Source organism: Jatropha curcas, chromosome 10 (assembly GCF_041381405.1).
Source record: "Jatropha curcas cultivar XTBG-Jc1 chromosome 10, XTBG_Jcur_1.0, whole genome shotgun sequence".
Lineage (NCBI taxonomy): Eukaryota > Viridiplantae > Streptophyta > Magnoliopsida > Malpighiales > Euphorbiaceae > Jatropha > Jatropha curcas.
The window spans coordinates 13,461,852-13,488,785 of record NC_143160.1 but is presented as its reverse complement, the minus strand read 5'-3'; the positions used below and the strand labels follow the sequence as shown (position 1 = coordinate 13,488,785).

Sequence of the window (26,934 nt, the reverse complement as noted above, 5' to 3'; positions counted from 1 at the left end):
CTATCCTAAAAATTTTTATAAGTTATATAAAGTTTTAAACTTTTAGCCTTTATTCAAATAAAAATGAAAAAAAGATTGAAATATAATCATTTTTCAAAGGGTCTATGTTTAACTTTTTATTTTAGAAAAGTTTATATTTAATTAATTGATTTCTTTTGAGATTCAAGTTGATAATCCTAAGCCAAATTTTGTTTTAAACACACTTCCATATTATTGATAATATCTGGAAAGATAATTAGCAGATGTGGAGTTCGGTTAACCAACGGTTTAAGTTTTTCCCAAAGATTAAATTTGAAATCGCTAGTTCCGAATCGATTTTTCAGTTTCAAATCATTTTTGTCTGATTTTGGCAATTCATGCTTCTAGCCACGATTCCGGTATTATTTACATTTTTTTTCTTGAAAGAATTCGATTATGACATTATACATAATTTTTTTACGAAAAAATGATTTCATCGTAATTTGAGAAAAGTTTTTAAATTTTATTTTCAATAATTTTTAGAATGCTCCTACATCAAAAAAAAAAAAAAAAAATCACCAATGTTGCAAATAGATACAAATAATCAAATCAACTGTGATTTTAAACTATAAATTACTAATAAATAAATTGTTACAAAAACTCAGAAAGGGAAAAGAATTTTGTTAACATTTCATATTTAAAAAGTATAAATATTTAATTATCAAGAGATTGTAATTTTAAATTTTAAATTTCATTAATTTATTAAATATAGAAAATTACAAATAATTTTTTTTATTTAAATTGAAAAAGTAAAGTTCTTAAGCATTAAAACCAAAAAAGGAAAAACCTGATTACACCAGGTCCATGGCCTCACTTATGGACCAAATCAATGAAACCAATGATTCTTACTGAAACGAGAATATTTCTGACATTACACTTGAAAAAAAGGATAAAGTCGGAATACTTTTTAAAGAATAATTAGTTTCATTTGTTTGGTTCATAAGTGAAGCTATAGACCGGATTTAGGCAAGTTTTTTTTTTTAAAAAAAAAAAAATAGAAACATGCATCGTCAAAGCCTAAAATCAATAACTTTTTCGTATGTAATGAATTCAAGTAAATAAAATTGAACTATATCGAAAGTCAATTTTGGTTTTTTAAAGCAAAATGAACCTTAATCTTCTGTGAACCACTAATAATTTTGATTTAATTCTCAAAACCGATGGTTCCAGACCTACTTCAATTGACTTAAGTCTAGATAATAAATTATTCAAAATAAATAAATAGATCAATGTCCATGTCCAACTTAATTAAAAAAAATCTTCTATTCAAAGATATTCTTCTTCTTTTTACTTTTTTAGGTGGGATATTCTTGTTCAAAGCCAAAAGTGCATATTCCATCCACCAAAGAAAAAAAAAAAAAATGCATACACCTCTTAGCAAAGATAATAAATTCCCATGTTGGACCACAGGAGTAGTAAGCCATGAGCAATTTAGCATCTCTACCCCGGTCCAAACCAGGATAAGTTGGAATCAGAATGCTTACAGATTAAAAAGTGAAAAGAAAAATCTTTATAAAAATCTAGGCAATTTTTAAAAAAAATGATAAAATTTTAAGAATGAAATGAGATTTAAATATTACATTTTATAGTATTCAATTTTATTATAATAAGTCTGGATTCAATTATTGCAAAATTTAAAAATTATTTGTCTGATTGAAAAATTCAGGGAGTAGTTAAATAGGTTAGCCTAATTTTAACCAATTAAAGACTTTGTTAACATTCATTCACAAAATTTAAACTAAAAGCATATAAAAAAATCATTCATTTCAATGAAAACATTACACAAATTCAAATAATAAGCTTTTAAGCTATTCCCTTTTAATTGGAAGGCTTGTTTCATATTATTTCCTGAAAAATTTGGAGGATACTGTATATGATAAAATTGAAGGGTGTAAAAAAATATTTAATGGTATTCTTACCACCTTAACATAGAAAAAAAAAATGTAATGGTAACAAAACCGACACTAACATCTTCATGTATTTGCTGCAATGACAAAATCCAAATTCCAAGTTCAAATTTTTAAAAAACATACTGTTCTAAGAATCAACTTTAAAAAAAAAAATAAAAAAAAAAGGCTAAAGGAAATCGCAATATAGTCTCCAAAAGTTATTTTCTCCTAAAAGTTACATAAAGTACACCACAAAAGCCTACAAAAAAACCAGGTCCAACAGTAACATAGAAACCTGCCAATATTGACTCATCTTCATCTTTATAACTAGAGGGTACAGTCTTTGCTATTTCGTCTCCATGGCATTGAGCTTGTAGAGGAAATCCACATAGAAATAGATTACCCTCATAAATAGAAGAAGCATTCAGTGTCTGAAGCTGGTTTCCTGTAGGAATTTTTCCTGACAAGTTGTTGTAAGACAAGTCCAAATGACTCATAAATGTTAATTTGGACAAGCTTGGAGGAACTATCCCAGAAAGATTGTTATGTGACATATCAAATGTTTCCAACAAATTCAGATTCCCTATCTTCTCTGGAATGCTTCCACTCATATGGTTTCTTGATAAATTCAAGACTTGTAATGCCTTGAGGCTTGTTATTTCTGTTGGATTTAATTTTCTATTGTGGGCTTAATATGTAAAATTAAATATGTACAGCAGTCCAATTGTAAAGTCAATTTCAAATGTGGTATTGATTGTGAATAATTGACTATTGAGGTATCAACTAATTATAGATATTAAGTGTAGAGACCATTATATAATTCCTATTTCGTTAAAGGACCGAAATAGGAATTGTACTAACCCTACAGGTATATAAAGGTCGTGGTCCCCAGAGGAGTTGAATACGATTCAGTTTTACGTTCCTTTCGTACTGCTTCCGCTAAATCGATTCTTCAATTCTCTGGAAGGCTGCAAACCTAATTCTACACATCAAGATCGACAAACAACGATGTCAGGTACGCAACCTTTTCTTATTCAATCTGTTTTGTTGAATCTAGTGGTTTGCACGATCTAGGTTATTGTGGAATTATTTGAGATTAATTCTTAACAAGTGGTATCAGAGCCTTGTGCATAATTGCTAGATTTTAGATTGATTTTCGTATGTTTTCTTTTTATTTGTTTACCCTACTATTTACGAATTGAGGGTTTTGTTTAATAAAAAAAAAAAAAATTTTGTTCTCACTGTTCTTCGGATTCTCCAAGAACAGGTAAGAGGTTTTGAACTAACGCCATTGACGATTAATTGTTCGTTTGATATTTTGTTGTTTTTTTTGGTGGCCGGATCTTGTTTAAAAAAAAAAAAAAAAAAAAAAAAAAAACAAAACAAAACAGTATAGGTTTCTTTGAAGAGAGTCGGCGGAAAGGAGTTTCCGTCTCTTGTTGGTTTTAGGGTTAGGGATGAACAATTACGGTTTGGTCCCTGGAAAATTTCGTATTAGGTCCCTAAATTTCTGTAACTTCAGATTAGGTCCATAAATTTTCTGTAACTTCAGATTAGGCCCCTAAGTTTCTGTAACTTCAGATTAGGCCCCTAATTTTCTGTAACTTCAGATTAGGCCCCTAATTTCCTGTTTTCTTTCGTCTAGACCCATGGATATATATTTAATTAAATTAGATCCCCGAACTTTATTTATTCAAATTTATTTAGTCCAATTTTATAACTTAGTCTCTAATTTAGTGACTTAAAGACTAGATTATAATTTTTAGGCTAAATAATTTTAGATTATTAAATATTTAGACAATCAATTCATTTAATTGCAATTGTTTTGTTTTAATTACAATTAAATGAATTAATTTGTCGACTTGAGATTAAAATTTGGAGTGATTAAGTCCCTATTGTGTTTGATATTTGTTAAAATAAATTGATTTGATCAATAAGTCACCAAAGTGACCTCTATTGCTTGAATTGATTTATTTTAGAATATTAGACAGGTGTATTAGAATTCGTTGCGGATAGTTAATCGGCCCAAAGGAAGGTTGCTATCTGGCTGAGTTTTGAATACATGTTGGCAATAAGTATGTGATAATTGTTTGATTATTTTCATGACAATGATATATCGGCCAAAAGGAAGATTTATTATTTGTCAGGACTATGTTATCAATATTTGATTGCTGCGTTGAGATACTAATTACAAGTTAATGTTTTACATCCAAAGATGAGAATATTAATGTTGTGTCTGTATCTTATTTCCATTTTTTTGATCTCTACTTATGTGAATTGTTTCATTTGTGGATTGTGAGCTTATACTTATCTATTTGTTTATTTTCTCCGATGTCAGCTAACATGTCATTTAATCCTGATTGTGTCCCTAAACTTGAGGGATCAAATTTTGAGTCTTAGAAATCAGACATTATGATCTTTTTAGGCTGTATGGATTTGGATCTTGCATTCAGGATGGACGAACCTGCTTCTCTTACTGATACGAGCACTGATGTTCAAAGGGTTCAGTATGAGAAGTGGGAGCGTTCTAATCGTTTAGGTCTGATGATCATGCAGAAAGGAGTCCCAGAACATGTTCGAGACTCTGTCTCAGCTGAAAAGAACAATGCTCAAAACTATCTTGCCGAGTTGGAGAGGGCTTATGTCAAGAATGACAAAGCCGAAGTGGGAACACTTTTAGGAAAATTAACCTCCATGAAGTTTGCTGGCAATGATGGTGTTCGGGAGCATATTCTTAGCATGTCTCAGATTGCAAAGAGACTGAAGGCGCTGGGTATGGCTTTACCAGATGACCTTTTAGTCCATTTGGTTATGAATTCTCTTCCTTCTCAGTATGGACAAATTAGGACTTCCTATAATTGTCAACCGAATAAATGAACTCTTAACGAGCTCATTTCTCATTGTGTTGATGAGGAGGAAAAGATGAATTCTAACAAAAGAGAGAGTGCTCATTTTGTTTCTTCAGCTGGGAAGGGCAAGAACAAGAAAAGAAAGAGGCCTTCTGCAAAGACTGTTGAAAAGGCTATTGAGAAACCTGCTGCTGCTACTGCTGTAGATCCAGTACAAAAGAAGCCTTATGTGCCAAAATGCTTCTTTTGTGGAAAGACGGATCACTTGAGAAAGGACTGTCCTAAATTTGCTATTTGGCTTGCAAAGAGGGGGCTGCCTCAACTACAGAAAGCCAACTGACGGTGAAAGATACGTCTATGTAGGAAATGGCGATCCGGTTGAAGTAGAGGCAATTGGACATTTTAGATTATGTTTAAGTACTGGTTATTTTTTGGATCTTATAGATACTTTTGTTATTCCCTCTTTTAGAAGGAATTTGATTTCTGTTTCCTTTTTGGACAAATCTGGTTTTCATTGTTCTTTTGGAGACAGTGTATTCACTTTATCTATGAATTCAAAAGTTTTGGGTACTGGTTGCTTGAATGAATGTGATAATCTATATATGTTAGACATTGATACTAGTTATCATGAATCCCTGCATGTTACTACAAGAGGTACCAAAAGAAAGTTGAATATTGATAACTCAGCTGTACTTTGGCATAGACGTTTGGGTCATGTATCCAAATCAAGAATTGAGCATCTTGTTTCTGATGGTATCTTAGATACACTTGATTACACAGGTTTGGATTCTTGTATTGAGTGTATTAAAGGAAAACAGACTAAACAAAAGAGACTAGGTGCCATTCGGTCATCCAATGTTTTAGAACTGATTCATACAGATATTTGCGGTCCATTCCATATTGCAACTAGAAATGGCCAAAGATATTTTATATCATTCATTGATGACTATTCTCGTTATGGTTACTTATATCTCATTCATGAAAAATCTGAGTCTTTGGACGTGTTCAAATCTTATAAAGCCGAAGTTGAAAATCAACTAGGAAAGAAGATTAAATCTGTTCGATCTGACCGTGGTGGTGAATATTATGGTAAATATGACGGTTCAGGCGAACAACGTCCAGGACCTTTTGCGCTTTTCCTACAGGAATGTGGAATTGTCCCTCAATATACAATGCCTGGTACTCCCAGCATGAATGGTGTATCTGAGAGACGTAATAGGACTCTTATGGATATGGTAAGGAGTATGATTAGTCATTCTACTTTACCAGAGTCTCTGTGGGGTGAAGCGTTAAAGACAGCAGCTTATCTTCTCAATAGGATTCCATCTAAAGCAGTTGCTAAAACACCTTATGAACTTTGGACTGGACGTAAGCCTAGTCTAAAGCATCTTCATGTTTGGGGATGTCCAGCTGAAGCAAGGCCTTACAAGCCGAATGAAACAAAACTGGACTCCAAAACTATCAGCAGCTACTTTGTTGGATATTCTGAGCGGTCTAGGGGTTACAAGTTTTATAATCCTACTTCCAGAACTTTTTTTGAAACGAGAATTGCAACATTTTTTGAGGATGTTGATTTTGGAGGGAGAAATAAAGAAAGAAACATTGTCTTTGAAGAGGAACCAAGTAAGGATGATTCGGTTCTCATTCCTTTTGTTGTTTCTGATAGCGTACAGACTCTAGTTGCTCCTGTCACTATTCAAGATCCAATTCAAGACAATGCTATTCTTCCTCAAGAACAAATTCAACAACCTCAAGAATTAGAGTCTGTTCAAATGCCTTTGAGGAGATCTACTAGGGAGAGAAGAAGTGCTATTCCAGATGATTATATAGTGTTTCTTCAGGAACATGAGGATACTGTAGACATGATAGATGATGATCCAGTTAGTTTCTATCATGCCATGCAGAGTTCTGACTCTCATAAGTGGATTGAGGCAATGAACGAAGAGTATAAGTCTATGCAAGACAATCAAGTTTGGGATCTTGTTCAATTACCTGAAGGAAAGAAACCCATTGGTTGCAAATGGATATTTAAAACCAAAAGGGATTCTCAAGGTAATGTGGAGAGATATAAAGCACGTCTTGTAGCAAAAGGCTTTACTCAAAAGGAAGGGATTGACTATAAAGAAACCTTCTCTCCAGTTTCTTCGAAGGATTCTTTTAGGACAATCATGGCCTTAGTTGCAAATCTTGATCTTGAGCTTCATCAAATGGATGTTAAGACTGCGTTTCTCAATGGCGACATTGATGAAACAATATATATGGTGCAACCAGAAAATTTTGTAATTGGAGATCCAAAACATCTGGTATGCAAATTAAAGAAATCCATTTATGGACTCAAGCAAGCTTCTCGTCAATGGTACTTTAAGTTCAACCAAGTAATTGTCCCGTTTGGTTTTGAGGCAAATGCTGTTGAAAATTGTGTGTACCATAAGTTCAGTGGGAGTAGGTTTATCTTTTTGGTCTTATATGTGGATGACATACTTCTTGCTACTAATTGTAAAGTCTTGTTGCATGAAACCAAAGTTTTTCTTTCAAAGCATTTTGAGATGAAAGATTTAGGTGAAGCTTCTTTTGTTTTAGGGATTCAGATACATCGAGACCGTTCTCGAGGTATTCTTGGATTATCACAAAAGAGCTATATTGATAAAGTGCTCAAGAGATTTAGTATGCAGAATTCTAGACCATTGGATACCCCTATTGCAAAAGGTGATAAATTTAGTAATCAACAATGTCCAAAGAGTGAACTTGAAATTCAGGAAATGCAAAAGGTTCCTTATGCGTCAGCTGTAGGAAGTCTTATGTATGTTCAAGTTTGTACTTGTCCAGACATTTCTTTTATAGTTGGCATGTTAGGTAGATATCTCAGCAATCCAGGAATGGATCATTGGAAAGCAGCCAAAAGAGTCATGAGATATCTTCAGAGGACTAAGGGACATATGCTCACATATAGGAGATCAGATCAGCTTGAGATCATTGGGTATACTGATTCTGATTTCGCTGGATGCCAAGATAGTAGAAAATCCACATCTGGCTATGTTTTTCTATTGGCTGGCGGTGCTATTTCTTGGAAGAGTGTGAAACAAACTCTAGTGGCAACCTCCACCATGGAAGCTGAATTTGTAGCATCTTATGAGGCATCCAATCAAGCTATTTGGCTGAGAAACCTTGTCACTGGGCTGCGTGTAGTAGGTGGAATAGAAAGACCACTGAAGTTGTATTGTGACAGCAAGTCAGCCGTTTTATTCTCCAACAACAACAGGAGCTCTTCTCGATCAAAACACATTGAGATTAAGTTCTTGGCTGTGAAGGAGAGGGTACAGAGTGGACAGATATCCTTAGAGCATATTGGAACAAACTCTATGATTGCGGATCCGCTTACAAAGGCAGTGATACCGAAAGTTTTCCATGAGCACACCGCTCATATGGGTATCGTTTTGTTTGAGACTGTCTAGTTTTAGTGGGAGTTTGCTCTTTATGCATACATTATGTTTTTGAATGCTCTATTTTATTTTGGATATGTTTTATTATGAAATTTTGTTGAGTACTCATTTTGGTTGATGGTTACACTCTGTATTATTATTATTGTTTTGCTTGATCTCACTTTTGTTGGTGACCAGTTGGAAACAGACATGATGATCACATTACATGTAGTTTTCATGCTACACTTCTATAATGAATCTATGTCATTTAGGGGTATTGGTAATGTAGTTGATGATGAACTTAGTCATGAGATCTATGGCGAATGTTTCTTCAGCTCTTTATCAATATAACTAATGGACGAGATTGTTTTTGGATACCTTGTATGACTGCGTTTGTTGAGCTCATTTTGGTGTATGTATTTTATTTAACATATGTTCGCCCAAGTGGGAGATTGTTGGATTTAATTTTCTATTGTGGGCTTAATATGTAAAATTAAATATGTACAGCAGTCCAATTGTAAAGTCAATTTCAAATGTGGTCTTGATTGTGAATAATTGACTATTGAGGTATCAACTAATTATAGATATTAAGTGTAGAGACCATTATATAATTCCTATTTCGTTAAAGGACCGAAATAGGAATTGTACTAACCCTACAGGTATATAAAGGTCGTGGTCCCCAGAGGAGTTGAATACGATTCAGTTTTACGTTCCTTTCGTACTGCTTCCGCTAAATCGATTCTTCAATTCTCTGGAAGGCTGCAAACCTAATTCTACACATCAAGATCGACAAACAACGATGTCAGGTACGCAACCTTTTCTTATTCAATCTGTTTTGTTGAATCTAGTGGTTTGCACGATCTAGGTTATTGTGGAATTATTTGAGATTAATTCTTAACAATTTCTTCAGGAATTTTACCTCTCAAATTATTCTCTGACAAGTCAATAGCATTCAGTAATGCAATGTTACTGCTAAATTCATATTCTCTTCCTTTTGTTATAACTGATATTTGTTCCTTAAAGTACGCCAGACGTCGCAGGGCACTCTGATATTCATTGTGAGTGCTATTTCCATAGACTAAAGCAGTCAGATTGCTCAAACAGCTTGGAATGGTACCTGACAACTTGTTTTTGGAAATATCTAAAAAATGAAGATATGGAAGATTGCAAATTTCTTCTGGAATTTGACCATCTAGCAAGTTCGCCCGAAGGCGAAGGACTAAAATGTTTGATAAATTTAGTCCTATCCATGAAGGAATATTTCCTGATAGTCTATTTCCTCCAAGATTGATGCTTGACAGCAATGAACAATTTTGCAATGAAAATGGAATTTCACCGTCTAGATTGTTATTGCTTAATGACAACATTGTAAGTGATTTTGCATAACCTAATGATTTAGGTATGCTTCCTGATAGATGGTTATTTGATGCTTCCACAATAAACAAGGATTGCAAATTACTCCAACAATCAATCAATTCTCCGCGAAATCCATTGCTCCTGACAGCAAAAACTCTCAACTCTTCCAATTTACATATGGATGATGGTATAGTACCGTTTAGATGGTTGTCAGAGAGATGCAAATTTTGCAGTCTTGACATTAGGACAGCAATATTTTCAGGTATAGGCCCAGAAAATGAGTTGCTCTGAAGGTATAGCTCTGTTGCATTTGTTGTCCAAAGTGGAATTAGGCCCTCTAATGCATTATAGCTCAAATCAATGAATTGTAAATTTGGAGACTCCAACTTTTGAGGAAGTTTCCCTTTAATGTGGTTATTAGATAAATCTAAGAGCGCTAGTTGTGAAGATAACTTGGAAAACCATTCTTCAGGTATGGTATCAGAAATTCCTACATTATTGAGTCTTACTTGAATGAGTTGAGTTTGAACTTCAAGCCACATGGGAAAGAAAGGGCCAACTTTACAATTCACTAGTTTGATATATTTAAGCGTAAAAGGAGGAATCCAATCATATGACACATTGAACACTAATAACCTTGTTGAATCTGTTGTCGGATGGATATTCTCTAGACTTGTAAGATTCATCAAATGGGTTTCATCTAGAACTCCTTCCCAGGAATTATCTTCAAGGTCTAAATTCACTAGATTTGAGAGTTGGCCAAAACTCTCTGGAATTGTCCCATTCATTTGGTTACTAGAGAGGTATAATTCCTTTAGAAATGATAACTTTCCTATGGGTTTTGGAAGTGAACCCCAAAATGAGTTTCCAGAAAGTTGAAGTTTCTGCAAATTCTTAAGAACTCCTAATGATTCAGGTAATTCTCCTGTTAGTGAATTGGAGTTTAAATTCAATGAGACTAAGCTGTTATTCAGATTTTCCTTGAAACCAAACAAAAACTCATCAATTTGACCAGTTAAATTATTAGCAGAAAGATCCAAGATCTTTAACTTAGTGAGGTTTCCTAAAAGACTAGGAATTTGACCCCCAAGATTCAAATTATTGGATAAATTAAGAACTTCCAAAGATTTTAGTCTAGCAAATTCACTAGGAATTGGACCGTTGAAAAAGTTCCATACAAGATAAAGTCTTGTAAGGCTAGTAAGATTGAATAACCATTGAGGAATTGCAGAATTGAAAGAGTTGTCTGATTGTGAACCCCTAACCCAAAATATCATAGGCATGTAATGCATGTGACTAAGGGCAGAAATGCACGTGAATGTATGAATCGCCACCTTGTTTAATTATTTTAGGGTAAACTAGGAAAAAACCCTAAGTTGACTCCGATTTTAATTAACCTAATTGCTAGATTAATTATCCCAATGTTTAAGGCACAATCTGCGAACCCGAGGTGGATCCCGAGACCATGTCATGCTGATTAACTAACCAAAAGAATGAATGCTTTGCAAGGTAAATGATGTAATTGGACCAAATGAAATGTTTATGTGATTTCGACTTGCCGCTCGGGGTTAAATCCCTAACGTGCCTACGTACTTCCATTTGAATGGAAGATCAAAGTCAACGTAGTTCGATAGGCCTTCTTTGAAGGGCTTTGAAGGTGTATGCTTAATGCATGAGTGTGTGTATGCTTTGTGCATGTTTGTTTAGGCATTTTGCCAAAGGATCGATTGATTCGATTAGGCGTTTGTCGCCAAAAATGTTGGTTTTAAGGCATTTGTGCCAAAAATGGTTGTCGGGCGATTTGTCGCCAAAGTTGATATTTGAGCTTATTATTGCCAAAATTGATGTTCGGGCTTATTATTGCCGAAATTGATTTTGTCGGGCGATTTGTCGCCAAAATGATTGATTTTAATGCTTTTAGCCAAAATGAGTTGATTTAGGCAATTTGTTTGCCAAAAGTGTTGATTGGGCGATTGTCGCCAAAATTGATTGATTTTAAGGCTTTTAGCCAAAATGAGTTGATTTATTTAAGGCATTTTGCCAAAGAATTCTGATTTAAGCGATTTGTCGCTAGACAGTGGTTAATCTAATTTATAGGCAATTTGTTTGCCAAAAATTGATTGAACCGTGGGCAATTCGTTGCCAAAATGTGGTTGATTTAATTGTAGGCAATTTGTTGCCAAAACGTGATTGATTAAGGCTTTTTAGCCACAATTATTGATTAATTGGACTTAAGCCGGACTGTTCGAAATAAAAGCAATTAAACCGTAGTTATTAATTAACTAGGCTTTTTAGCCAATATTGTCGGATTTAGCATTAATACCACGATTATTAATTAACCGGGTATTTAAGCTTAATCATATTTGATTGAGGCAGTTTATTTGTCTAAATATGATATGAATGCATTTATGCAGTTATAGAATTATTAGGAGTAGAAGAGAAGCATGCATGAAGTGCTAAAATTAAATAGACAGAGTTTCGTTTAAGTACCTGATTTAATCGACGACCGCTTCTTAACTCCGGATTAAGCTCCTCGCTTGGGGAATATTGATTAATTAATTAGAATTTGTTTAATTTTAGTGGCCAAGTATCACAACACATAAAAAAAATAAAGACTGAATTAAAAATGCAAAAAGCGGTAAAAGAATCGCAAAAGCGTGAGGGAGAAAGATTGTCCGTCAACACAGACCGAGCAAGCTCAAATGGAGGGGTAAGTGGCCTATTTATAGGCAAAAAATGGGTCTGGGGTGGCAGGTGTCGCCGGGGTCGGCGGCAGGTGCCGCCCAGGAGGTGGGGCGGCAGGTGCCGCCGTGGTCGGCGACAGCTGCCGCCGCGGCGGGGCGGCTGCCCAGGGCTGCCGCTGCCGCCGGAGCCGGCGGATGCTTCCGCCGCAGTTGGGCGGCTGCCCAGGGCGGCCGGAGCCGCCGGAGTCGCCGTGTGCGGTGGTGTCTCTCGTACCTCGCTCCAGGAGCTTTTTCGGGAGTTCCGGACCTCCAAAAATTATTCCGGGACCAGTTCTGCGATTCTCGTAATTTTTCGGACGTTTTAAGTACCATATTGGCATACTTTCGGTGAACTTCCAAAATGGCCTTCGGTCCGGTCGGACTGTTTGTAGTCCGGGAAAACAGGCACTGTAGCAAATTTACTGTAGCAAATTTTATTATTCGCAGTCTAGAAAAACTGACTTTTTGAGCCTCAAAATTTGAGTATTCACACTGATAAATCAAGAACAGAAAGAGAAGTGAAGTTAATGGAAGGAAGTGAAAGTGGAATACTATCAAGTTCACAGTATTGCAAGTTTAACTCTAACAGAGAAGGAAGCATATTAATAGCTTGAAGCCAATCATGCCCTACATCTTGGAGTTTAACATAGCCCATGTTCAGGTACTTTAAAGAAGATAGACCTGAAAGCCAATGCAGATTATCAGCGCGTAGCTCCCACGCGCCTGCATTGCTATGTGATTCTGCGTAAAGGTCAAGATAGTGCAATTGAGACAGATTTCCAAGTTGAGATGGAATAAATCCAGAAAATGATGAGAAAGAGAGGTTAAGATATCTCAAATTTTTTAGTTCACCCAAGAATTCAGGAATTTGAGCACCTTCAAAATTATTAAAGCTTATATCTAAATAGCTTAAATATTGCAACTCGAGTAAAGAAGGACTAATCTTACCACCCAAACAAGACCTCTCATAAGTTTCTTGGTCACCAACTCCTCCATTGATTAATGTATAAGGATTTCGAAGGTCGAGATTGATGACATGACCAGTTTGATTATTGCATTTGATTCCATTCCATTTACAGCAATCTTTTCCCTCCCAAGAAGGAAGTCTACCAGAAGGATCAGTAAGGCCTTGTTTAAATACAACAAGTGCTTCTCTCTCTTTGTCTATGCTTGTAACTTCATTGCCAAAACAAACCTTAATGATCTCTATCTGTGAAGAGAACAAGCACAAAATGGGTAGAAAGTGAAGAAGGAAAAAATTGGTCCCCATACTCCAAATAATTGGATTTGGTTTGGAGTGTATTATTTATGGAGGAAATGTTCACATTGCATACTGATATCAATGATTTAACGGTATAAAATAATAAGGGAATTGCTACCTAACTTGTTCTTGTTTTGTCTCCTAAGCATAAAACAAATAAATTTGTCCATTTATATAATATAATTGAAGATAGGGTATAATAAAATAATAATATAAATTTGTTTAATAGAATTCCATACAAATTTATATAATAATAATAATAATAACATAAATTTATATATTACAGAGAGTCAAATGTCTTTTATATAATATAATCGAAGATAGAATAAAATAATAATAATAATAAAGGTTCAAAATTTATTTATTTTTATAAAATATAATTAAATGTCCATTTTTCTTGGAAACGTCCAGGTTGCTTAAGATCACAAGCTGTAATCTAAAGCAATACCCATATAAAAATGGGGAAATAGTTTTGGCAATACCCATATGCCCATCTTTCTGACAAACCAAAGGCATTCATACTTGTAAGTCAACAATTGTGTTCTGATTGAGTTATTTGTGTTTCTATATGAATTTAGGAAATGGTGAGATACAACAAATTATTGAATATGTGGTTTTTTTTTATAAAGGTGTTCGGACCCTATTATGAGGGACCGCTTAATCTGATTTGGAATTACTCACAATTTTTTTGTCCAATAAAGAAATTATTGTTTATCGTATTTGTGAATGATAAGCTAACTAGGTAATGAATCATTTCAACACATAAGTCATAATATAGAAGAAGAGAAAAAGGGTTACCTCTCGAAGTGTGTCCCCAAATGCTTGTATGAGAGTGCCCATGTTTTTCCTGTTGCTTGCCACTTGCTTCCTCATGGGGTAACCCGTGTAAGCTTCTGTAGCTGAAGCCATAGTCTGGCAAACACCCGTTTTAAGAAGTTGGACGTATACTCTCTCTTATAGTCAAGTTAACCAAAAATTCACCATTTAATAACACCCTAGCTAATATTAGTTAGGAATTTAAATTCATAAAAAGTCAAATAAAATAATAAATTTTAATTAATTATAAACACAAAATATTAGTTTAGGGTTATTTTTGCTATTTAGTTAGATATATTATAAAAATAGATTCTATTTATTATGACATTATTTTATTTGTAGAAAATCATTATTGATTGTCAATATTATATAAAATATTTTATTTGTAAGATGAATAGATTATTTTTTATTTAATATTTATATAAATAAATATAAATAAAATATTTATTTATTTAGGGGCATTAGTAGTCTGAAGGAGTCTGATTTGAGGAAAAAGGTTAAATTGGATCCCATAAAAATAATATTTTATTCATTAAATTGGATATAAGTTGAAACTATGATGCTATTATAACTAAAGTTGAAGTTTAAGGTATTAGGACAAAAAAGTTAAATTTATGTTACAATTAAAACTACTTACAAAATTTATAATTTTTTAATGATTTAGCCACCAGAACATTTCTCGAGTCTTATTATAATTATCTGTTTAAATACCTTCTAGCCCGTTTAAATACCCCTTCAGTATTAAAAATATTTTTTTAATTTTATTTTTTAAAAATAAAAAGTAAGTAAAAATTATAAAAAATATTAAATGATTATAATAAAAAAGGTGTATATATATAATTTTCTTTAAAAAAATAATTATTTTAAATATTTTTTTAATTAAATAAATAACAGGTAGCAGATACCCGAATCTTTGAACCCGATAAAAGTACAATCAAAACCCGATAAGGATAGTAAAAGTACTACCCGAACTCGTTCCAAACCAGTTCATTCACTACCCGAGCCCGCCAAAATTGAATTGGATTGGATGGGGTACCATCGGGTCTAATAAATTTGTCATCCCTAAGCCGAACCCATCACTTAGAGATGATCATGGTTTGGTTTGAAACTGAAACCGAATCAAAATCAAATCGGTCAAAACTAATACTAAACCGTAGTCAACAGTTTTGGTTTCAAACCAGCAGTTCCAATTTGAAACCTTGAAAAATATGTTCTAAAAGAAACTCCTCAACTTATTTTTTTGTTTTTTTTTTAATAATTTTTAAAGTAGCTTTTGAGAATTTTTTTTTAAATTAATTTAGTTTTTTTCAAGGGGAAAAAAACATCTCTCTGATTTATAGTGAAATTAACACATGCATCCTTTTATTATATAAATTTTCATTCCGTCGCAAAATCATCTCTTTCCATCCAAACTTACCCTAATTTCGGTCAAATGGCAAATAAAATGAACGTACCAACCTTTAGAATTTACAAAATTTCCTATACAATTAATTACTTTTCTGCCTCCATCTCTCTCCTTGAATCCTCCACAGATCCATCTCTCTCTTTCATGCCCACATGATCTGCACTTTCTAACTCTCTCTATAAGACAACACACACTCTCTCTCTCTCTCTCTCTCTCTCTCTCTCTCTCTCCCTAGAATGGAGAACGGTCTATCCGAAGATCTATCCTTCTTTTTTTTTACATTTCATCATCTGTCTGTTACGCCATTACGCATTTGCTAGACGACAATCCAATATCTGTATGTCAACAAGATTGAGTTATTGTGCTTGTACCAAGATTTCCTATCAAATATTTTCCTTGATTTGGTTTCTGAAAATCTTCTACTGCACCTCTTTCTTTCCTTTGGTTCATGTTATTGTACTGGTCTTCAAGTTTCTTTGTCCTTTCACGAGTTTTTTTTCTCCCCCATTTCATGGTAGTATCAGAGGAGAATGAAAAAGGCTGAAAGATGTTTAGTTTATAGGATGAAATTTATGTGAGATGCCATTACTGCTAAACAGAGGCCAACTGGGATTTGACCAAGTAATAGAGATAGATGGAGAGAGACAAACTACGTAAAACCACCAAAAAAAAAAAGTGTCGTTCCCAACCCACAGTATCTACACCCTCAAACTACAGCTTTCTTTTAACAAAAATTTCAACTTGGCCATATAACATTGAACTAAGGAATTAATACTAATGATTGTTGTTAATGATCACAGCAGTAATAAGGTGTCTTTGTGTGATAAAGTTCATACATCAGGACCTGTTGTGGAAAATATGGAGCAATAAGGTGTTTTTGGAGAGATAAGGTTGGTTAAATATTTTCCTATTCCTCTGCTAAATAAATTTGGTTGTTGGAGTCTTTGCTTAATTTGCTCTTTGACTTAGTTGGTAGTATTTATAGCCACTATATCTGGCTTTGATATATTGATTTAGTTGCTTCCGTTTTTTTATAGGGATTTGATAGACTTGACACTTCTATATAAGAGGAATGCTGTACATGATTTGTTTTTCAAGTGAAATAAAGTTCAAAACCTTAACAGCTACTGTTCTTCATTTCTTATTGTTCATAAATTCATTTTTTTGTCTTGGTATCAGAGCCTAATCCAGGCTATCAAATGGCTCTTACAGCTTCCTCATCTCTTTCTCTCAATGTTGGCAATTTTGTTACTCTTAAATTAACCCAAACCAATTACCTACTTTGGCGTGAGCAAGTTCTAGCTCTTGCTGAAAGTCAAGAACTTTTGAATCATCTAACTGAAGAACCTCCAATTAATCCAGCTGGTTCTGACAAAGCCACAGATCAAGCTCTCCAAACCTTTGCAACTTGGCAAAAGGCAGATCGTTTACTTCGAGGGTGGATAATTGGTACTCTCTCCGAAGAATCTCTTGGGCTTGTCATCGGACTCGACACGGCATATGCTGTGTGGGATGCTTTGAAAGATTCGTATGCTCAAGAATCTCAAGAGAGGGAGTTTACTCTTCGACAACAATTGACATATCTTCGCAAAGATGATAATGTCAGCATAAGCAATCATATTCGACAATTCAAGAACATTTGTGACAGTTTGGCTGCCATTGGCCGCCCAATTTCAGAAAAAGAAAAAATCTATAGTCTTTTAACAAGTCTAGGTCCGTAATATGAGACCTTTACAACCACAATGTTGAAACCTCCCAGACCCTCTTATATTGAGTTAATTTCGCAGCTTCAAAACCATGATCAGAGGCAGAATTGGTTTGCAAACTCTGCAAATTCCTCCTTAATAGTTCATACGCCTCATCTGGCATTTTATTCGCAACAGAAGAAGGCTTCGCAGTTCGATGGATCTAACGCGATATATGATTCTAAGAATTCTCGATCATCTTTTTCTTCTGCAGGTCGTGGATTTCAAGCACAAAATCAAACGAATTTTTCCGGCCAACCACGGCGACCTGCTCCACCAGGAAAAAGACGCATGACTGCGGCAGAACGTGAGCTTTACCAAAATGAAATCTGTCAGATTTGCAATAAAAAGGGACATATCACAAAAATATGTTGGTGGTTTCCTTCCTCATCAACGCAGTCCAGTGCTCTTCCTCAAGCATTAGCAACAATCACATTAGATAATACTGTAACTGATCACGATTGGACGTCTGACACCGGTGCTACAAATCATATGACTAGAAATGAAGGTATAGTGTCAAATTTACATAATTATGCAGGATGTGACTCGGTTATAATAGGTGATGGTTCTTCTATTCCTATAGCTGGTATTGGTAATGCTGAAATTTGTAAAAATAATCATGTGCTACCATTATCTGAGGTTTTGTATGTTCCTCACTTAAAAAAGAATTTGCTCTCAGTAAGTAAATTAACCTCACAATTTCCTATAAATTGTGAATTTACTAATAATTCTTTTATTGTGAAGGAGCGGCAGACAGGTGCATTAATCATGCAGGGACCAAAGAAGGGTGATTTGTATACAATTTCTAGCAATCCAGAGGCTAATTTTTCATTTCGGTTCAAGTCGTGTAGTGCTGATGTTTGGCACCAACGTCTTGGGCATCCACAAGTTTCTGCTTTACATAATTTGCATAATAAAGGACTTATTACTGTTAATGGTCCATTGAAAATAAATCGAGTGTGTGATAGTTGTCAACTGGGGAAACTCAGTAAATTTCCTTTTCAAAATAGTGTTAATTCTACTACTGCTCCTTTTGAAAAAATTCATTGTGACTTATGGGGTCCAGCTCCTGTGTTATCTATTGAAAAATTTAAATATTATGCTTGTCTTGTCGATGATTACACTAAATATGTTTGGTTAATTCCATTGCGTGCGAAGTCTGACTTTTATTCGGCGTTTATTGCTTTTGAGAACTATGTGGAATGACAATATAATGCTGCTATAAAAATATTTCAATCAGATGGAGGAGGTGAATTTGTTAATTCTGCATTGGCTGCTCATTTTCTTAAAACTGGTATAATTCACCATATTTCATGTCCATACACACTAGAACAAACTGGTACAGTTGAACGGAGACATCGTATAATCCGAGAATTAGGAATGTCTATGTTGTTTCACTGTCGTGCTCCATTATCTTTTTGGCTTGATGCTTTTACTACTGCTGTTTTTTTGATTAATCGATTACCATCGTCATCAATTTCTTTTGATTCGCCATTTTTTAAGCTACATAAGAAACATCCGGATTACTCTATATTACAGGTTTTTGGATGTAAATGTTTTCCTTATACTTGGGACACCGGAAAAAATAAATTTGATCCAAAATCTGTTCTTTGTGTTTTTTCAGGTTACAGTGATAAATATAAGGGTCACAGGTGCTATGATGTTAAAAATCGCAAATATATTATCTCCAGGCATGTGGTGTTTGATGAGGAGTGCTTTCCCTGCAAATCCATCACTAATGAGGGTATATCTAACCATGCGACACAAGTGATTGATTCCTGGCTACCTTCGTCTGTTGATGAGCCACCACCCACAGAGCAAAGTTCCCTAGAGCCATTATCCCTAATTCCAGTTCCATATCCATTAATTGAGACACCATCCACTGTGGGTCCTACTGTTACGGTATCTGCGTCTGAAACTGATCAATCTTCTCCCTTGATAAATCCGACTTCACCTTTGCCATCCCCAGTTTCTGATTTTAATCCCAATTCGTCGGCTGATGTTCCCTCATCTCCACGAGCGACCCCTGCTGCTTCGATTGACTCTCCACAACAAATACCTTTGTCAGATGCGTTGCCTTCGACTTCACAATCACCTGCTCCTACTTCGTCTTTGCCAATGTCACATCCTGTTTTGTCTAATCCAGTGGCAGAGGAGGTGTCTGATGTAGATTCTATTGTTCAAATTGCCCCAAGGCATTCCATGACCACTCGGTCTCAGTCTGGAATCGTTAAACCCAATCCCAGATATGCACTTGTGACTACAATGGATCCCTCGATCCCTAAAGAACCGCGTACAGTTCGGCAAGCTTTGGCGCACTTTGGTTGGAAACAAGCTATGGAGGACGAATTAACTGCTCTTCACAACAATGACACCTGGACTTTGGTTCCTAGGCAACGAAGGATGAATGTAATAGGTTCCAAATGGATGCTTAAGGCCAAGCTCAAGTCTGATGGTTCACTTGATCGATTGAAGGCTCGGTTAGTTGCGAAGGGGTATCATTAAGTTAACGGGCAAGATTTCACAGAGACTTTTTCACCAGTTGTGAAACCAGGTACTATTCGCCTAGTTCTTTCAATTACTTTGGTTCGACAATGGCAGGTACCCCAACTTGATGTAAAAAATGCGTTTTTACACAGACATATATCTGAGGATCTGTATATGGCTCAACCACCAGGTATGTTTGATTCTCAATATCCATCATATGTGTGTAAACTTCAAAGAGCTTTACACGGTTTGAAACAAGCTCCGCGCGTTTGGTTTGACAGGTTGAGTGGGTTTTTAGTGTCGTTTGGATTTGTCTGTAGCTTAGCCGACCCATCTCTGTTTGTTTTTAATTCATCTCAAGGAACACTTGCACTGTTAATTTATGTTGATGATATGCTTTTAACTGGTTCTTCAACGTCTTTAATTGATGAGTTTGTTGAATTGTTGTGTCGGGAATTTGCCATGAAAGACCTAGGACGTTTGCATCATTTTTTAGGAATTGAGGTTACGCAAACAGCAGATGGTCTCATCCTAAATCAAATGCATTATGCTTTGACGTTACTTGAGTGGTTCGGAATGCTTGATAGTAAACCTATGGCTACACCTCTGGAACTTAAACCGCCTATTGAAAAGGCTGCTGCTTCTGTTGATTCTCATTTGTATCGTAGTATAGTTGGTGCTCTTCAGTATTTGACATTAACACGCCCTGATATTGCTTTCAGTGTGAATTTTGTTTCTCAGTTTATGCAGGATCCAACAGTGGTGCACATGAAATTTGTTCATCGAATTCTAAGGTATGTTAAAGGGACTTTATCTTTTGGATTACATTTAACTTCCAATTCTTCCTTGATCTTGCAGGGGTTTGCTGATGCGGATTGGGCTGGTTGTCCAGTCACTAGGCGTTCCACAACCGGTTACTGCACGTTCCTTGGAAAAAATTTAATTTCTTGGTGTGCTAAGAAGCAACACACTGTCTCGCGTTCGAGTACCGAAGCTGAGTATAGAGCAATGGCTCATACTGCTGCAGAGCTCACCTGGCTTACATATATACTCCAAGATTTTTCGGTTTCTATGAAAGTACCTCCTACTCTTTATTGTGATAACATAAGTGCTCTTTATCTTACTATCAATCCCGTATTCCATGCCCGAAGTAAGCATATTGAATTAGACTATCACTTTGTTCGAGAGCGAGTTGCGCAAGGTCTTCTGGTAACCAAATATATTCCTACAACTCAACAGGTTGCTGACATCTTCACCAAACCAATACACAAGTCTGCCTTGTCTATTTTTCGCAGCAAACTTTGCCTCCGACCTCGGCCAAGTTTGAGGGGGGATGTTAATGATCACAGCAGTAATAAGGTGTCTTTGTGTGATCAAGTTCGTATATCAGGACCTGTTGTGGAAAATATGGAGCAATAAGGTGTTTTTGGAGAGATAAGGTTGGTTAAATATTTTCCTATTCCTCTACTAAATAAATTTGGTTGTTGGAGTCTTTGCTTAACTTGCTCTTTGACTTAGTTGGTGGTATTTACAGCCACTATATCTGGCTTTGATATATTGATTTAGTTGCTTCCGTTTTTTTATAGGGATTTGATAGACTTGGCACTTCTATATAAGAGGAATGTTGTACATGATTTGTTTTTCAAGTGAAATAAAGTTCAAAACCTTAACAGCTATTGTTCTTCATTTCTTATTGTTCATAAATTCATTTTTTTGTCTATTGTATGGAAGCAAAAGAGAGTGAAGGATGACAATGTCTTTTATTTTTTTCTTTCTCCTATGACCTCAATTTATGAGGTAGGCTATCGGAAAATTTGGGAAATTTTTGGATGGAAGGAGGTGATTATGTAACATAGAAAATTTAGTGAGGCTTAAGTTAATGTCTAGACATAAAAGGAGTTCATGTGTTAATTTCACTCTAATTTAAGGAAATGTTTTTTTTTTTTTCCTCTTTTTAAATAGTAATATTTATTATTATTATTATGTATTAAAGCTTCAAATCTAAAAAGGCATTTTAAAAGTTTAAATTATATTATTTAATCAAAACTGGAATAAAATCAAAACCGGCGGTTCCACAACCGTCTTAGAAATAGAGTGATTCGGTTCCGGTTCCATCCTTTTTATAACCGGAATCGGAGGTTTTGAAATCGAAACCGGCGTTCTAAAACCAGTCATGCCTACTATCACCAAGCAACCAAGCAAATGACCGAGGAATATGAGGAAATTGCAACCAAAAGATTAAAAAACAAAAAAAAGATGAATGAGGAGTATGAGCAAATAGCAATTAGAGAGCAACTTTAAACATAAAATCTTATGTGTTCGATTATTTTTACAAATTCTTGGTTGCTTAACTCAAAATTAGTTAGAGGACATAAATATTTCTCCAATTTGATATCATTAGTGAATCTTGTCTGGTTCAAAATAATCTATTTTTCGATAAGTATACTCATAAAAGTAAATTGCTTTCAAACTACAAATATTACAATAATTATCATTATAAATCAATTCTAAATGTCCCAACATGTACCAGACTCAATTAGAATTTGTGCTTATAAATTTACTTAGTTACCCATTGTGAAGCTAGCGGGTATACGAAGACTCCATGTAATGGGCCTATAGATAAAATTCTTCATCAAAACTCATTTTCAAAAAAAAATAAAAATAAAAATAAAAAATAAAAAGAAATCTTATATCATTATTTCACTCACAAATTATGGAGCTTAGATTTTATTATTGTTATTCTGTTTACTTGAGGACTGGAAAGCAAAGAAGAGAGGTAGGATGGACATGGTCGTCCATGGACATGAACTCATGAAGGAGGAAAGATCAAAAGCTTTTCTCTTTTCCAAAAAATTTCTTTCTTTTGTCTTGATAGAAAGAAACAGAGAAGCAGCATCACCACCATCAACAAAGAGGGATGAGAGAGAATTGAGCGAACTGGCAAGAAATTTCAGGAGGGGATCGTCAATGCAAGGAAGGGGGAGAGAAAGAACTTTGGAAATATTTTTGATGAAACTTTTTTTTTTTTGAAAAAGAATTTAAACTGATGAAATTTATTTCTCACTTTCCTCTTGCATCAAGTTTAATTACAAGGGAGTCATTTAAATCTAACCGTGAATCGCCTCCATTTTAGGTCCAGTGCCAGAGGTCACCATTTGGAAAGTGATGGTGGCTCGCTCTCACCAAGTAAGAGGGACAGAGTCTCCTTCTGCAACCGAGCTTCTCCTTCAGGACTGATACTCTGCTTGTAGTGCCCCATAATATGCAGTATTTGCATCTCACGGGCTCTGTTTTTTGCTCACAAAATATTTTTTGCTTCCACTTCCATCCCATATGCGGTATTATGGCTTCAAAATATTTTGGGGGTTAGGCGTCTAAGTGAAGTGAGAGTATTTGTCCAAACTATGTTAAAATACTTTAAGTTGAGCATGAAGCTTTGTCAGATTCTAATTATTAAGTAAGAGAGAGAGAGAGTGCAAATTTCAAATTTAAATTCAGTATCTCTCATCTAACCAGATGAAAAATTATTAAAACAACTATGGATATTCCATCTATCAAGATTCTAGTTCAGTCAGACTCAACTTAGGTCAAATATCTTTTTTTGTTTAGATAATAGCATAAAATGATAAATTTATTATACTTTCACAACTTTCCTAACAATCTCTTAAGAACTTACTTTCTTAATGTGAAGAAAGTTGGATAATTCACTTCACGTGAAGTAGAATTAATAATGCAAATCAAACACAAACACTTTATTCACCCTTTCAAAGGCTGCGCTTTCTCTAGTTTATTTACTCCCCATCAAACATAACCCCAACTTACTGAAAAAATTTCATATATGGAACGAAAACAAACTTCGCACGTACCCAAAAAAGTCCAAAATCTAATCCTTCAATTTCATTCAAACCCCGTCCTTCCTTTCCCTGCCGGCTGCTGCTTATTTAATGCAATTATTTATTATATTGAAAGCTCAAAATCTTTCAACTGAAATAACTACCAATGTGCTCCTACTACACTGTACAGTCCCTTCCTCCAGTCTCTCTCCCTTTCTCTCCACATTCCCTCTCTTCTTCACAAACCCACCACCAGCACACGAAAACACATCACAAACACTCTCCTCATGCCGTCCTCTTCACTTCTTCTCCAAAACCCATTTCCCAATCTCGCTCTCAGGCTTCATGGATTGAATCGCTTCGCTTTAATACTCGTTCTAATTTATTCCGTGAATCCATTTCCACTTACATTGAAATGATTCTTTCTGGTGCTTCGCCTGATAATTTTGCCTTCCCAGCAGTTCTGAAGGCCGTGACTGGCCTTGGGGACTTGAATTTGGGAAGACAGATCCATGGTCATGTTGTTAAATTTGGGTATGAGATATCTTCTGTGCCTGTAGCTAATTCGCTTGTACATTTCTATGGTAAATGTGGAGAAATAAGTGATGTGTATAAGATGTTTGATAGAATTTCTGAGAGAGATATAGTTTCTTGGAATTCATTAATTTCTGCATTTTGTCGTTTTGAAGAGTGGGAGTTTGCGTTAGAGGCATTTAGATACATGTTGGCTGAGAATTTGGAACCCAGTTCATTTACTTTGGTAAGCTTGACGTTGGCTTGCTCTAATTTAGGTAAGCATGACGGCTTGCAGCTTGGGAAGCAAGTTCATGGGTATAGTTTAAGAAAGGGTCATTGGGCAACGTTCACTAACAATTCTTTGATGAGTATGTATGCTAATCTAGGTAGAATAGGTGATGCAAAAAGTCTTTTTGATATGTTTGAGGATCGTAATTTGGTTTCTTGGAACACTATCATAAGTTCCTTCTCTCAAAATGACAGATTTATTGAAGCCCTATTGTTCTTTAGGCTGATGGTTCTTGAAGGAGTTAAACCTGACGGGGTCACAGTTGCAAGTGTTCTTCCTGCTTGCTCCCACTTGGAGATGTTAGGTACTGGAAAGGAAATTCATGCCCATGCATTGAGAAATGGTTATCTGGTTGAGAATTCTTTTGTTGGTAGTGCTTTAGTTGATATGTATTGCAATTGTGGAAAGGCTGCAAGTGCTCGTCAAGTTTTTGATGGTATCTTGAACAGGAAAATAGGGGTTTGGAATGCTATGATTGCTGGTTATGCACAAAATGAGCAGGATGAGAAGGCGTTGATGCTTTTTATTGAAATGGCTGCTTAAACTTATCTAGAAAAGTATTCAATCAAATGCCCATTAGAAATGTTATTACCTGGAACGTGATTATCATGGCTTATGGGATGCATGGGAATGGGGAGGAGGCCTTACAGCTGTTCAAAGATATGGTGGCTGGGGGAGAAGTAAAGCCTACTGATGTCACTTTCATAGCAATTTTTGCTGCTTGTAGTCATTCAGGAATGGTTGATGAGGGACTACATCTGTTCCAGAGCATGAAAGAGGAACATGATATTGAACCTGGCCCAGATCACTATGCTTGTGTAGTGGACTTACTTGGTAGAGCTGGCCAAGTGGAACGAGCGTATGAATTCATCAATACAACACCTTCTTGTTTTGACAATATTGGGGCCTGGAGTAGCTTGCTCGGAGCATGTCGACTACACCAAAATGTGAAAATAGGGGAAATTGCTGCTCAACACCTAATTAAGTTACAACCAAATGTTGCCAGCCACTATGTTTTACTGTCTAATATATATTCTTCTGCTGGACTTTGGGATAGAGCAACAGACGTTAGGAGGAAGATGAAGGAAATAGGAGTAAAGAAAGAACCTGGCTGTAGTTGGATCGTGCATGGTGATGAAATACACAAGTTTCTAGCTGGGGATTTAATGCACCCGCAAAGTGAGAAACTCCATGATTTTCTTGATACCCTGTCAGAAAGGATGAAAAAGGAAGGATACGTGCCTGATACTTCTTGTGTACTTCATAATGTCGAGGAGGATGAGAAAGAAGCTTTACTTTGTGGCCACAGTGAGAAATTAGCAATAGCTTTCGGCATACTGAACAGTCCGCCTGGAACTACTATTAGAGTCGCCAAGAATCTTAGAGTTTGTAATGACTGCCATGCTGCAGCTAAGTTTATCTCGAAGTTAATGGACAGGGAAATCATCCTTAGAGATGTAAGGAGGTTCCATCACTTCAAGAATGGTACATGTTCTTGTGGGGATTATTGGTGAAAATCAAGTTCTTCACTGGGAAGTGACAGATGTTGGTTGAGACGCCCGGACCGTACAGTGTCACTAAAAATTTGTTTCCTTAACCTAATATTTGTTGTAAGTAAACTACATTGTATTTCCACAATACTTTGAAGCTTCAGGTAGAGAAAGGATAAAGATAATACAATTTGAGAAGAAATCATACAATGCAAAAGCCTGTGCAGTGTTCAATTCTTTCTTCTTTCAATCTAAGATAGTCTTGCTAGAGGTCAAAATTTTGCATTATTTGACATGGGCTGACCTTTTCTACACATGTTGAGAACTATGACCTTTTCTAAATACTTTCCTATGGAAGCAAGCATAAGAAGGCCCTTCTGGACTTGAAAGCACCACCAAAAGCTTAATATGTGCCAATGCATCTACTGCACAATTAAGATGACCTTTCTGCTGCTTCTCATATGTATAATATCTTTTCTCATGAGAGTTTGTTCATCAGGATATCATCGGCATTCGTAATAAAAGTTTATGCTATATAAGTTGATCCAAAAATTTGCCACCAAATGGATTGAAAGCCATAAGCTTGGTTGCACAAGATTTCTTCAACAAAGACAGTGCTCCAGCTCTCAGGTTTCACAAGCTTTATAAAATATCACCAAACTCCACAGAAAAATAAAATTTTATTTTACAAGTTATTAATATATATAATTGGTTTTGTTATTTGTTTTTATTAAATTATTATGTCAAATATATTTTAGGAAATAAAGACAAATGAATTTTCATCTAAAAATTTATTCCAAACATAATTTTGTGGAATTTTATTGAATTTCTTATTTTA

The 26,934-nt window shown here is 35.3% G+C and overlaps 2 protein-coding genes and 1 pseudogene across 2 annotated transcripts; 2 read left to right on the top strand and 1 right to left on the bottom strand.

Annotated features, from left to right (window-relative positions):
• Positions 1-1,955: 1,955 nt before the first annotated feature.
• LOC149493139 (receptor-like protein EIX2) lies at positions 1,956-13,524 on the bottom strand. Its single transcript, XM_089715417.1, has 4 exons — positions 12,746-13,524; positions 9,075-10,791; positions 5,298-5,302; positions 1,956-2,558 (listed from the first exon to the last, which is right to left on the bottom strand). Exons 1-4 carry the CDS (start codon positions 13,522-13,524, stop codon positions 2,126-2,128), a joined length of 2,934 nt encoding a protein of 977 aa, XP_089571543.1. The 3' UTR covers positions 1,956-2,125.
• A 3,954-nt stretch (positions 13,525-17,478) lies between these two features.
• Positions 17,479-18,272, top strand: LOC149493138 (uncharacterized). The gene is made up of 2 exons (XM_089726588.1): positions 17,479-17,989; positions 18,226-18,272. The coding sequence occupies exons 1-2, from the start codon at positions 17,479-17,481 to the stop codon at positions 18,270-18,272; spliced, it is 558 nt and encodes a 185-aa protein (XP_089582714.1).
• A 5,583-nt stretch (positions 18,273-23,855) lies between these two features.
• Positions 23,856-26,653, top strand: LOC149493137 (pentatricopeptide repeat-containing protein At3g57430, chloroplastic pseudogene; annotated as a pseudogene).
• The last annotated feature ends 281 nt before the right edge of the window (positions 26,654-26,934 follow it).

Bases quoted from the DNA above. Each gene is read 5' to 3' on its own strand.
- LOC149493139 (XM_089715417.1), bottom strand. From the start codon at position 13,524: ATGGGGACCAATTTTTTCCTTCTTCACTTTCTACCCATTTTGTGCTTG. The intron at 10,792-12,745 runs GTGAATACTCAA...ATTTTGGGTTAG, and splicing joins TCTGTTCTTGATTTATCAGT to GGGTTCACAATCAGACAACT.
- LOC149493138 (XM_089726588.1), top strand. From the start codon at position 17,479: ATGTTGAAACCTCCCAGACCCTCTTATATTGAGTTAATTTCGCAGCTT. The intron at 17,990-18,225 runs GTATAGTGTCAA...TTTATTGTGAAG, and splicing joins TCATATGACTAGAAATGAAG to GAGCGGCAGACAGGTGCATT.